At 50.7% G+C, this 12652-nt stretch overlaps 1 protein-coding gene across 1 annotated transcript in view; it reads left to right on the top strand.

Moving 5' to 3' along the window:
* The window catches only part of LOC123353799 (resistin-like), a 98484-nt gene extending 86452 nt beyond the window's left edge, over positions 1 to 12032 (top strand). Inside the window, exons 3-4 of the mRNA XM_044995213.1 lie at positions 11403 to 11480; positions 11902 to 12032. Of these exons, the coding sequence (XP_044851148.1) occupies positions 11403 to 11480; positions 11902 to 12032 (209 nt within the window). The remainder of the gene's footprint in view (positions 1 to 11402; positions 11481 to 11901) is intronic.
* The last annotated feature ends 620 nt before the right edge of the window (positions 12033 to 12652 follow it).

The raw sequence follows: 12652 nt of genomic DNA, 5'->3' as shown, positions 1-12652 counted from the left end.
CAGTCCATGGCCCCTTTGAACCATGAGCCTAGCGCCATGGTAAATCCAGTACTGCCAGGGGGTCCTAGTCCATGACTTGGGCTCCAGCACGACCGTGATACACCTAATAAATGATTGAGACCACACTGGGCCAGTTTGCCATGGAGATACAGATTCTGATCTGAAGCACCCCGAAGGATCTGATTTCCCATCTCACCCCATCTTTTCCCCCAGGTGATGTCTTGAAATTCCCACCCTTTGCTTGGGTCATTTCTCTGCCTGGGCTGGAGAGAACCTCCCTTCCCACACCCACACATCTACAGTGGTTTTCTCTGCTGCCCTGTTGCTTCACAGCTAGAGGTGGTGCTGGTCTGAACAGCAGCCCCCAAGCGCCTGCTTTCCCACGGCCAGTGTAGTGAGGAGAAGCTGCCGTAGTCCTTTGCTCTTGGGCCCAGCAGCAGCATCTCGGAAATGCAGCCTCATTGGCTCCCCCCGGCTCTGACAACAGGGCCCATTGTTAAAATAAGAGGCTCTGTTGCGTCATCCAGATCAGAGTTGGAGAGACAGTTCACGGAATGGTCAAACCTCGTCGCGGGACGGGGCCATGGAAATGAACAACATATATGTGAACCACGAGGCTGTGGCAAGGTCGCCAGTGGGGAGGATGAAAAGAACCAGTCCCAAGCCAGCAGGACATGGAGGTAAAAGCCAACACTAGTCGCCAACTCAGACCCACGCGGCATCCAAGCAGTGGGTTCTAATAGCTCGGAGCCTGTCCTGAGAGCACCCCATCCTCAATAACAGCCCTGTGGCTACTACAGCTCATGTGGAAGAGGAGGCAGCTGTCCTCAGACCACCAGTGAGCTGTCCACGGGCCACAGCATGGGAACCTCTGGCTTAGGCAGCTCCAGAGAGCAGAACTGCATCCAAACTAGGATCACTAGAAGGATTTGGGGTGGCTGATTTGAGCCAAGATTTAATTTCAACCCCAGAGGGGGCTGATCATAGTGCAGTCAGGAAAGGCCGTATAGTACCCAGCCCCACAGCTGAGCAGATTGGAACCAGTGTTACAGGGAAGTACAGAGGCCCCAGAGGGCAGCGGTTTCTGCCAGTGGAGGGCAGCCGTGGCACAGACACACCAGGTAGCTAGTGACTAAATCAAGAAAAAAAAAACTCATCCTGTAGAAAAATTTCAGCAAAAACATTGATTCCTTTCATCACATTTTTTTCTAATACTTTGGGGGTTCCTCAGAAAACAAAAATTTCCAATGAACCAAAAATTTCAAATATTTTGAGGTTTTTCCACAAGATTTTAGATGAAAATTGAAAAAAAATTGAAAAAAAATGTTCATTTTGTAATGGAACAAATAAAATTACACACACACATTTATACGGGAAAATGTTCAATTTTGAACTTTGCTAATGACAACTCTTAAAATAGCCAAAGGCTGAGTTTTTCCAGTTTGAAATCATCCTTTTTTAAAAACCCTGCCTGTTTTTCAGCAGTGGAGTTTTCTGATGATGAAATGTCTGATTACGAAAATATGTCAGTGACGACTGACCAGAAGAATCCCCACCCTCCAGCAGAAATGCCTCCCTCGGACCCAGGTAAGTCAGAACAGCATGGCACTGGCACCCACAGCCCCAGAAGTGGCTGCATTCTAATGCTAGGAGAAGGGTCTCAAAAATGCTTTCTACTGCTTACGCAGAAAGGGAAGCCACTTCTGGGGTGGGATGTAGCAACTGTTTAACAGCTGCACTGTGGTGCGGCATAGAGATCCCTCACACATCGTTGAAATGCAGCCACTTCTGAGGTGAGGGCAAGACAGCTGTTTAACAACAGTTTAGGATAGGAAGTGAAGAGGAATCCTGTATCCAACTGGAAGGATGAATTACGCCTGTGGAAATATGGCCTGGATGCTGGGGTAAGGGGGAGTAAGCAGTAAGCAGAGTCCACAGGGGCTGAGAGGAGGGAAAAATACCTTAGCCAAGCAACAACCCCCCTGCCTTCTCCATCCCACAGGGCTTGTCTGTACCAGTGGGAGAGGCTGTGCAAGGGTCTTGCTGGGGAGACGTCTACCTGGAAAGCTGTGAGGGGCTGGTCCCTGGGCTCAGAGACAGCTGCTATCAGTTACACCAGCCCAGCTAGCTGCAGGCAGTACCAGCACTGGGGCAAACATAGGGTCCTTCCAAAACCACCTGGGAGAGATGCTGGAATAAAGACCGTTCCCAGCTCTTGGGGATTAACAGCCTTTGACATGTGGAAAAGAAACAACAACATGGGGGTTTAAATAGCCAGGGCCTCAGATTTACATCTCACCTGGAAGAGAGCATCTCTAGCAGCACAGCACCCTCTAATGCCAGGCTGGAGCATGGGGCCAGTGCTGACTGCCAGAGGAGAGCCCCCTACTGAGCCCCCCACCTTGATCCCTACAACACAGTGCCTCCAATGCCACGCTGGGGCAATGGGATCAGCACTGACTGCATGGGGTGAGTGCCCCCTACTGAGCCCCCCACCTTGATCCGTACAACACAACGCCCCGTCCTCAGCATAGCAGCACAGCACTGAGTTCACACCACCTTCTACAGTGTCCAGGGAGCTGTGGTTTGTTTGGGGAGGTCCCCAACTATTGCCCAGGCCCAGCTCTAGGCAGATGAGGCTAAGTCATCCATCACTCCCTCCCCGTCTCCCTTCCTCTCTCCCTTCCCTTCTATAGCTGGCAGGGCAGCTGGCCATGGAATCACCAAGCCAGCCCGGCTCTGGGATCTAGGGCTGGAAACCCCTGTGTAAATGCCAGGTATTACTGTGCTGTATGGCCCCAGAGGCAGATTAAGATATATTGGGACCCTGGGCACAAAGAATGTTTGGATCCTCAACACCCCGGGGGGCCAAGGACACCGGAAGCGGTGAGGGCAGAGGGGCCATAGCCCCCCACTTTTAAAAGCGGGAGGGCCAGGCCTGCACACCCTTTTAACATGTGCAGGCGCAGAGCAGCGACCGGGGCTGACTTTTGCGGGGGGCGCTGAGAAGGTGATCAGCTCCCCAGCTATGCAGCACAGCCCCTGTGAGAAGCACCAGCCACTTGTGGGGAGGGGGCTGAGGTGAGCCTTAGCTCCTCTTCGCCACAGTGCCCCACACCCTGCAGGCCCCGTCCCCTGGCCAGGCCAGAAGCCAGAGCGGGGCCATGATAAGAGCTGCCCAGGGAGCTCAGGCCCACTGTGGGGAGCCCCAGACCCTCCACCTGCTCTGGACGATGCACTCCAGGGGGCAGGGACATGGGCTGGGGGCTGCTCTCAGGCACCCTGCACCCCCCATCCCCCAGGCAGGTGGAAGGTCCGGGGTTCCCCGCAGCATTCCAGGCCCTCTTACCATGGCCTGGCTCTGGCTTCCAGCCTGGCCAGGGGGCAGGGTCTTGGGGGGAAGAGGAGGAGCAGGGGGCAGGGCCACAGTTCCAGCACCGGTGGCCTTCCCACACTTCTGCACAGGTTCCAGTGCTCCTGTGGAGGCCCCCAAATTGGCCGGGCCCTTGGGCACAGCCCCCGTGGGCTAACGCGTTAATCCCCCACTGCGTACGACACGTCTATTAGCATGTACGGAACATACCCAGAACATGCCCCAGAACATGTAGGGTTTTCCAGCCCCTACAACTCCATCCACCCTCCAGCCCGCCAAAGTCCTGCTTTGAGCAGGGGGTTGGACTAGAAGACCTCCTGAGGTCTCTTCCAACCCTAATCTTCTATGATTCTATCATTCTAAAGGGAGAACCCAGAAGCAGAAACATATCCTGATGCTGTACCTCCTGGTGGCTATTTGCTTTCTCATGTGGATCATTCTCCTCTCGCTCACAATCAAGAATGGTGAGTCTACTCCCAGCAAGCCCTGGGCACCAAGCGTATGGGGGATCACTTGTGAAAGGTTCAGAGAAGACACCAGGTCCTATGACCATTCGAGCTCTGGAACACCTGTCTGAGAGTGAGACACCATCTGTTTAGCTTATCAGAGAGAGGTCACTAGGGATCTATGGGAAAGAGCTTCCTCAGCATGGCTGACCATAAAGGATCTACCACAAATTCAATATGAGTCAACAATGTGGTGCTGTTGCAAAAAAAGGCAAATGTCATTCTGGAGTGTAGCATGTAAGACACACAGGAGCTAATTGTTCTGCTCCACCCGGCACTGGGGAAACCTCAGCTGGAGTCCTGTGTCCAATTGTACATGCCGTACCTTAAAAAAGATGTGAACAAATTGGACAGTCCAGAAGAAAGCAACATAATTGATCAAGGAGTTAGAAAACCTGCCTCTGAGGAAAGGTTGGAAGAATTGGGCATGTTTACTCTAGAGAAGAGAGGGCTGGTGGGGGTGAGATGAGGGACACACCTGATGACAGTCTATGGATCTGTAACAGGTTGTTACAATGAGGACAGTGATCAGTTGTTCTCCATGTCCCAGCTTTGATGGAACTGGTGCAGTTTGCAGCAAGGGAGATTTAGGCTGGATATTAGTTAAGCTCTGGAACAGGTGACCTAGGAAGTTATGGAATCCCCATCATTGGAGGTTTCTAAGAGGTTGAACAAACACCGGCAGGGATGCTAGGTATCCGTGGTCCTACCTTAGTGCAGGGGACTGGACTAGATGACCTCTCGAGGTCCCTTCAGCTCTTCATTACCATGATTCTATGATTTTTCTGACAGCCAGGGGGTTCTTTAATCTAACAGATCCAAGGGCTGGGAGGAAGTTCAGACTGTGCTATATAAGGGACATATTTTGAACAGGGCAGGGAATTAACCATTGGGACAGCTGACCCAGGGGTGTGGTGGGTAGTCCTGAACTTTAGCTGCTTTAAAAGTAGACTGAGTGGTTCTTCCTTTAAAATCCACTCCAGCTCCACCACTAGTTCCTGGGCTCCAGTCAGGGTTCACTGTGTGGACTGCTCTGGCCTTTGTTTTGGAGGAGTTCTGACTGGATTACATTGGTCCCTCTGGCATTGAACTCGAGGGGTGGAACCCTGACCCCATGGACATCAATGGCAAAATGCTGTCTGGATTTCACCGTAGCAATCTGTGAATCAGACAATGAAAATCAGGGGGAAAGCACAAGACCCCTTTGGGACAGGATTCTGGAGCTACAGAGATGAGGTGCAGGTGGCAGTTTTAACACAGATGTCTAGGGTGGGAGAAAAGCCCTCATCCCAGGCGGGGAAAGCCCCTTCCACCCATATACAGCTCAAAGACCCCTCTCTGCTGAGGGCCTGATCCATGGGAGTCTGCCCATTGACATCATTGGGCTCTGGATTAGGCCTCAAGTCTGCTTGCATGTGATCCCAGCAGTTCAACAGAATGTGAGAGCTTCCGAGATAGAAACATACAGACTACGGGGTTCCTAGAGACCCCAAGCGAGATCAGGTTCCTCTTATGCCAGGCCCCGCCCCAAAGGTCTTATGATCTAAGTAGGCAAAGGATGGGAAACTGAGGCACAGAAAGGGGAAGTGACTTGCCCAAGGTCACCCAGCAGGTTAATGGCAGAGCCAGGAATAGAACCCAGGTCTCCCGAAGCCAGTGCCCTACCCACTCAATAGTGCTGCTTCCCCGGTTTTGTTGGGGTATAGCCTGTTAAACTATTCTCCATATTTCAGAAGACATCACAATTCAAAGTACTTTCCAAAATAATGGCTAAAGATATTAACTGATAATACCAGAATCAGACATTCAAACAAATAAACAATCCACAGATCAGAATCGAGGCTCTTGTGTTAAAATGAAATACATGTTTCTCTGCACTGGATATGACTGGTGCGTTTGTGTTTCTTATGTGGGCTGTGCTAGATAGATTGAATCCTCAACTAATCAATGCCTTGCTTGGGGTACTTGGGTTTTGTGAACGCAGTGATAGGTCAATACATTAATGTCACTTAGTGACCCTTACATGATATTTTTTGGTTTTTGTTTTGGAATAGATGAGTACATGCAGTGTGATGGCTAAATACATGTGCTAATACCAATGGATGGAGGGTGTGTGTATGTATGTCGATGGATGGATGGACAGAAGGATGCGTATTTATGCTGATGAGTGAATGGATAGGAGTATCTATGCCAAAGGATGGATAAAGGAGTATGTATGCCAATGGATGGAGGATGGATGGATGCATATGCATGCCAATGGATGGATGGATGTGTGTGGATGCTTATGGATGGAAGTGTATGTATGTTGATGGCTGGATAGATGGAAGGCTGAGTATGTATGCTGATGGGTGAATGCATAAAGAAACATATATGCCAATGGATGGAAAGATCATAGAATCATAAAAGATTAGGGTTGGAAGGGACTTCAGGAGGTCATCTAGTCCAACCCCCTGCTCAAAGCAGGACCAATCCCTACTAAATCCTCCCAGTCAGGGATGTGTATGCATACTATAGCATGGAGCTTGGATGGCTGTGTATGTATGCTGAAGGATGGAGAATGTGTCAATGGACGTGTCTATATGCCGATGGATGGAAGTCTGTGTATGCCACTGGATGGATGGATGAATAGATGTATATAGATGCTGATGCGTATGTATGCGTAGAGAGAGCCTTCCTACTGGACAATCATCAACTCTCCCCACCCATCTGTGGGAAATGTCCAAATTGATTGAGTTAAGGTAATTGTAAAACTGCAATGAAAACGAAGCCTGTTTAAAATTTTGTTGTTGTTGCTTTCAGACTGGAAGATGACTGAGGAATTAAAGACGATAAATGCTGCCATTTCCCAGCGGATAGACCAAGGTACGTTTGAATCTTAGAACAGAATAATAGAATATTAGGGTTGGAGGAGACCTCAGGACGTCATCTAGTCCAATTCCCTGCTCAAAGCAGGACCAACACCAACTAAATCATCCCAGTAAGGGCTTTGTCAAGCCTGGCCTTAAAATAAAATAAATAACCCCAGTTCCCTCAGCCTTTTTCGTTGCCCTCTGCTGGATGCTCTCCAATTTGTCCACATCCCTTCTGTAGTCGGGGGACCAAAACTGGATACAATACTCCAGATGTGGACTCACCAGTGAAGAATAGAGGGGAATAATCACTTCCCTCAACCTGCTGCCAATGCTCCTACTAATGCAGCCCAATATGCCATTGGCCTTCTTGGCAACAAGGGCACACTGCTGACTCATATCCAGCTTCTCATCCAGGTCCTTTTCTTAAGTGTAGGATTCTGCACTTGTCCTTGTAAAACTCATCAGATTTCTTGTGGCCAAATCCTCCAATGGGTCTAGATCACTCTGGACCCTATCCCTACTCTCCAGCGTATCTATCTCTCCCCCAAGCTTAGTGTCATCTGCAAACTTACTGATGGTGCACTTCATCCCACCATCCAGATCATTAACAAAGATGTTGAACTAAACCAGTCCCAGGACCAGCCTCTGGGACACTCCGCTTGATACTGGCTACCAACTAGACATCGAGCTGTTGATCACTACACATTGAGCCCGACAATCTAGCCAGTTTTCTATCCACCTTATAGTCCATTCATCCAATCCATATTTCTTTAACTTGCTGGCAAGAATACTGTGGGAGACTGTATCAAAAGCTTTGCTAAAGTCAAAATATATCACATCCACCACGTTCCCCTCATCCACAGAGCCAGTTATCTCATCATAGAAGGCAATCAGATTGGTCAGGCATGACTTGCCCTTGGTGAATCCATGTTGCCTGTTTCTGATCACCTTCCTCTCCTCCAAATGCTTCAAAATGGAGTCCTTTAGGACCTGCTTCATGATTTTGCCAGGACTAAAATGAGGCTGACAGGTCTGTAGTTCCCTGGGTTCTCATTCTTCCCTTTTTTAAATACAGGCGCTATATGTGCCTTTTTCCAATTGTCCAGGACCTCCCCTGATCACCACGATTTTTCAGAGATAATGGCCAATGTCTCTGCAATCACCTCAGCCAACTCCCTCAGCACCCTTGCATGTGTTAGATCTGGATCCATGGACTTGTGCATGTCCAGCTTTTCTAAATAGTCCTTAACCTGTTCTTTCACCACTGAGGGCTGCTCACCTCCTTCTCATCCTGTGTTGCCCAGGACAGCAGTCTGGGAGCTGACCTTGTCTGTGAAGACCAAGGCAAAAAAAGCATTGAGTACTTCAGCTTTTTCCACATCATGTGTCACTAGGTTGCCTCCCCCATTCAGTGAGGGGCCCACACTTTCCCTGACCTTCTTCTGGTTGCTAACGTACCTGTAGAAACCCTTCTTGTTACCCTTCACATACCTTGCTAGCTACAACTCTAATTGTGCTTTGGCCTTCCTGATTACACCCCTGCATGCTTGAGCAATATGTTTATACTCCTCCCTAGTCATCTGTCCAAATTGCACTTCCTATAAGCTTCCTTTTTGAGTTTAAGCTCACTGAAGATTTCACTGTTAAGCCCAGCTGGTCGCCTGCCATATTTGCTTTTCTTTCTGCACATCAGGATGGTTTGTTCCTGCACCCTCAAAGAGGCTTCTTTGAAATACAGCCAGCTCTCCTGGACTCCTTTCCCCCCTCATATTAGACTCCCAGGGGAAAGATGCTGAAGGATGGAGGATGTGTCAATGGACGTGTCTATATGCAGATGGATGGAAGCCTGTGTATGCCACTGGATGGATGGATGAATAGATGTATATAGATGCTGATACATATGTATGCATAGAGAGAGCCTTCCTACTGGACAATCATCAATTCTCCCCACTCCTCTGTGAGAAATGTCCAGACTGATCAAATTAAGGGAATTGTAAAGCTGCAATGAAAATGACGCCTTGTTTAAAATTTTGTTGTTGTTGCTTTAAGACCAGAAGATGACTGAGGAATTAAAGACGATAAACGCTGCCATTTCCCAGCGGATAGACCAAGGTACGTTTGAATCATAGAACAGAATAATAGAATATTAGGGTTGTAGGAGACCTCAGGAGGTCATCTAATCCAATTCCCTGCTCAAAGCAGGACCAACACCAACTAAATCATCCCAGTAAGGGCTTTGTCAAGCCTGGCCTTAAAAACCTCTAAGGAAGGAGATTCCACCACCTCCCTAGGGAACCCATTCCAGTGCTTCACCACCCTCCTAGTGAAATAGTGTTTCCTAATATGCAACCTAGACCTCCCCCACTGCAACTTGAGACCATTGCTTACTTGTTCTGTCCTCTACCACCACAGAGAACAGCTGAGCTCCTTCCTCTTTGGAACCCTTCTTCAGGTAGTTAAAAGCTGCTATCAAATCCCCCCTCACTCTTCTCTTCTGCAGACTAAATAACCCCAGTTCCCTCAGCCTCTCCTCGTAAATCATGTGCCACAGCCCCCTAATCATTTTTGTTGCCCTCTGCTGGATGCTCTCCAATTTGTCCACATCCCTTCAGTAGTGGGGGGACCAAAACTGGATACAATACTCCAGATGTGGCCTCACCAGTGCTGAATAGAGGGGAATAATCACTTCCCTCAACCTGCTGCCAATGCTCCTACTAATGCAGCCCAATATGCCATTGGCCTTCTTGGCAACAAGGGCACACTGCTGACTCATATCCAGCTTCTCATCCAGGTCCTTTTCTGCAGAACTGCTGCTTAGCCAGTCAGTCCCCAAACTGTACCAGTGAATGAGATTCTTCCTTCTTAACTGTAGGACTCTGCACTTGTCCTTGTGAAACTCATCAGATTTCTTGTGGCCAAATTTTCCAATGTGTCTAGATCACTCTAGACCCTATCCCTACACTCCATCATATCTATCTTTCCCCCAAGCTTAGTGTCATCTGCAAACTTACTGAGGGTTCAATGAAAACGATGCCTGTTTTAAATTTTGTTGTTGTTGCTTTAAGACCAGAAGATAACTGAGGAATTAAAGAGGATAAACGTTGCCCTTTCCCACAGGATAAACGAAGGTACGTTTGGTTCTTGTCTTAGCTGCAGAACCAGTATTTCCAGGTCAACAGACAGCACAAGAGGCTGGAGCATCATCCATCTCACGCGGCCTTTAAGGAGCAGTCATGGAGTCCAGGGGCTTGGGCATTGCCAGTAGAGTATCTGAGCCATTGATGGCGTGGGCCCGGGGCACAGCTAACGGGCATTCTCCATAACCTCCTGTGGGGAGAGGGGGGTTCTGTGAGCACGAGGCCAGGAGAGTTATGCCCAGGTAGCCCCAGCATGTGGGGTAATGGGTAGGGCGGGGGGGAATTTCCATGAAAACTTTTTGCTGACAGAAAATTGAGCTTTTGCAGAATGTATCTGCCTCCTGCAAAGATTTTTCATCCAAAAAAAAAAAACCAGGAAATTATTTTTGGCCATAACTGAATCTGTTGTACGTTTTGGGGAAGTTTTCAGCTGAAATGTTTCAGCTGCCGAATACCAAAAAGTTGTGGATTTTCTGAAAAAATGTGAAATTTGTTGCAGATATGATTTCCCCCTCTTGTCATTTTAGTTGAAATTTTCCATGGAATGCCCTGTCCCCATTCTGTGGCCAGCGTTCATAGCTGCGGCCCTGCTGGGCTAGGAATCCTTGCAATCTGAATGACAGTTGTGCTTAGAAGCGCCAGCCATAGACCATGACCTCGTTGTGCTGGGCGCTGTACATTATTAGATGTATTACAGTAGTGCCTCAGAGCCAGTGGTGAGCTGGAGCCGGTTCCCACAGGTTCTCCTGAAACCGGTTGCTAAAATTAGACCTCCGTGGAGAACTGGTTGTTAAAGGGCCAGGGGGTGGGCAAAGAACTCCGGTCCGCGGGCCAGACCATCCTGTTGCTCCCAGGATTCCTGGCTGGGGAGGCTGAGGCTCCCCGGACCCCTCCCCCGCTTCCCCCCTGCTGCAGCATGGCCAGCCGCCGGCACCAGCTGGGCAGCTCAGCTGAGTTCGGGAGTCATCCTGCTGCCACTTTTTGAATGGCCTAGCAAGGTGTGTGTGTGGGGGGGGCTGCTGCAAGCTCCAGGGCTGACCAGAGGGGAGGGGAGGAGGCAAGTGGGGCAATTGGCCCAGGCCCTGCAGGAGCCCCTGGCCCCATGAGTATGTCTCCCCCCGCCCTGGCCCCTCCCACGCTTCCCCCCCCCTTAAATCAGAACTTTTTATAGGGAACCGGTTGTTAAGATTTTGGCAGCTCATCACTTCTCAGAGGCCCAGTCTTGGCCCAGGACCTCATTAAGCTGGGTGCTGTACATTATGTGTTAGGTATATTAGAGTAGAGACCCCTTGAGAAATTGGCCGTATTGCCTGAGGCTCAGCTACAGGATGCAGTTCCAGGCGCTGTGGCTGTATGTAGCCCAGCCACCACTCGGGGGAGCCAGAGAGCCACGTGGAGTGAGGCTGGGTGGGTTACACCTGCCCAGGTAACAGCTGGGGCAGAGGCAGCTTCTCTCCCCCTGAGCCTGGGGGGAGGGGACAGCCTTTCCGCACCCAGGGTCCTGCCGGCTACAACTCTGCCTCTTGCCTTGCAGTGTCCTCCACCCTGGCCAAAGCCAAGCTACTCTGCCAGAACGTCTGGGCAAATGGGGATCTTGTCTCCTGCCCAGCAGGTGAGAGCACTTTCCCGAGTGCCCCGCAGGCCCAAAGAGGGAGGGGCCCCTGGGGCATGGACCCCACCCCCTCTGCAATCCTGGGCAGGTGTGGAGCTGGGGCAGCGATGCACCACCAGCCTGTCTGGGGCCCCCCTGCCCATGTGCTGCGCAGTGCCTGGAGCAATGGCATTCGCACCACTCCCGAGTCCCTGGGGGCACTGGATGCTGTGGAGCTGGGACCAGTGTGGGCCCCTGAATCGGACCCCTGGGACATCTCACTGGCCTCCCTTGCTTGGGCAGTGGCCTGGCTGCAAAGAGGCAACAAGGCCATGCCCTGGGTGCTGGGGAGGAGGAGAGAGCAGGGCACCACACTACCTCCCATGACTCCCATCCTGCCACCAACTGCTCCCCTAACCTCACCTCCCCCATCCCCCGACAGGGTACAAGCCCACGGGTTGCGCCTGCGGAATGGGCTGCGGCTCCTGGGACATTCGCACTGACTCCACCTGCCACTGCCGGTGCAGCGGCATTGACTGGACGTCCGCGCGCTGCTGCAAGATAGGGCTGTAGTGATGCCAAAACCCAGCCTGGGGCACTGGAAAGCCCCACCTGGCCTGCTGCCCCCTCGCCATGGGCCCTGGCACAGAACCATGCTGTGCCTTTTGTGCCCAGTGCAATGAATAAACTTGGATCTGGGTCTGTTGAGGCTTCTCTGGCTCCGTTCTTCCCCTGCCCTCTCAGAGTTTGGTACCTAGGGCCAGACCATGGGCAGGGGGCACAACTTTGATTCGCTCTCCTATTTCCCCCAGAGAGGCCTCTGTCCCAGATCTGGTTAGGCTGCCTCTGCTGGCAGCTCAGCAGAGCGCTACAGGGGTCCAGACATTGAACCCCCCAGGCAGTGTTTTCCCCAGAAATTTAAATTAGGGGGGTGTTCAAATTTACAGGGGGGGCGTGGTCAGGGCTGATGAGGGGTGAGACTCGGAGGGTGAAGGTGGGCTGTATGGCACCACAGTAAAAACTGAAAAATGTTTCATGACCATTTTATGAGATTTAACTCATATTTTAAAATCAACACACAAATTAAAGTTGGCTACTCAAACCGTCTATGAAGCACTACCTCTCATAGGCGCCAACTTCTAATGGCGCTGGTGGGTGCTCGATCCCCCTTTGCCCCAAGCCCTGCCCCCAAC

This window comes from Mauremys mutica, chromosome 20, assembly GCF_020497125.1.
Source record: "Mauremys mutica isolate MM-2020 ecotype Southern chromosome 20, ASM2049712v1, whole genome shotgun sequence".
In the NCBI taxonomy this organism is placed as follows: domain Eukaryota; kingdom Metazoa; phylum Chordata; order Testudines; family Geoemydidae; genus Mauremys; species Mauremys mutica.
The sequence above is the reverse complement of the archived record's forward strand: the minus strand, read 5'-3'. Positions and strand labels throughout refer to the sequence as shown.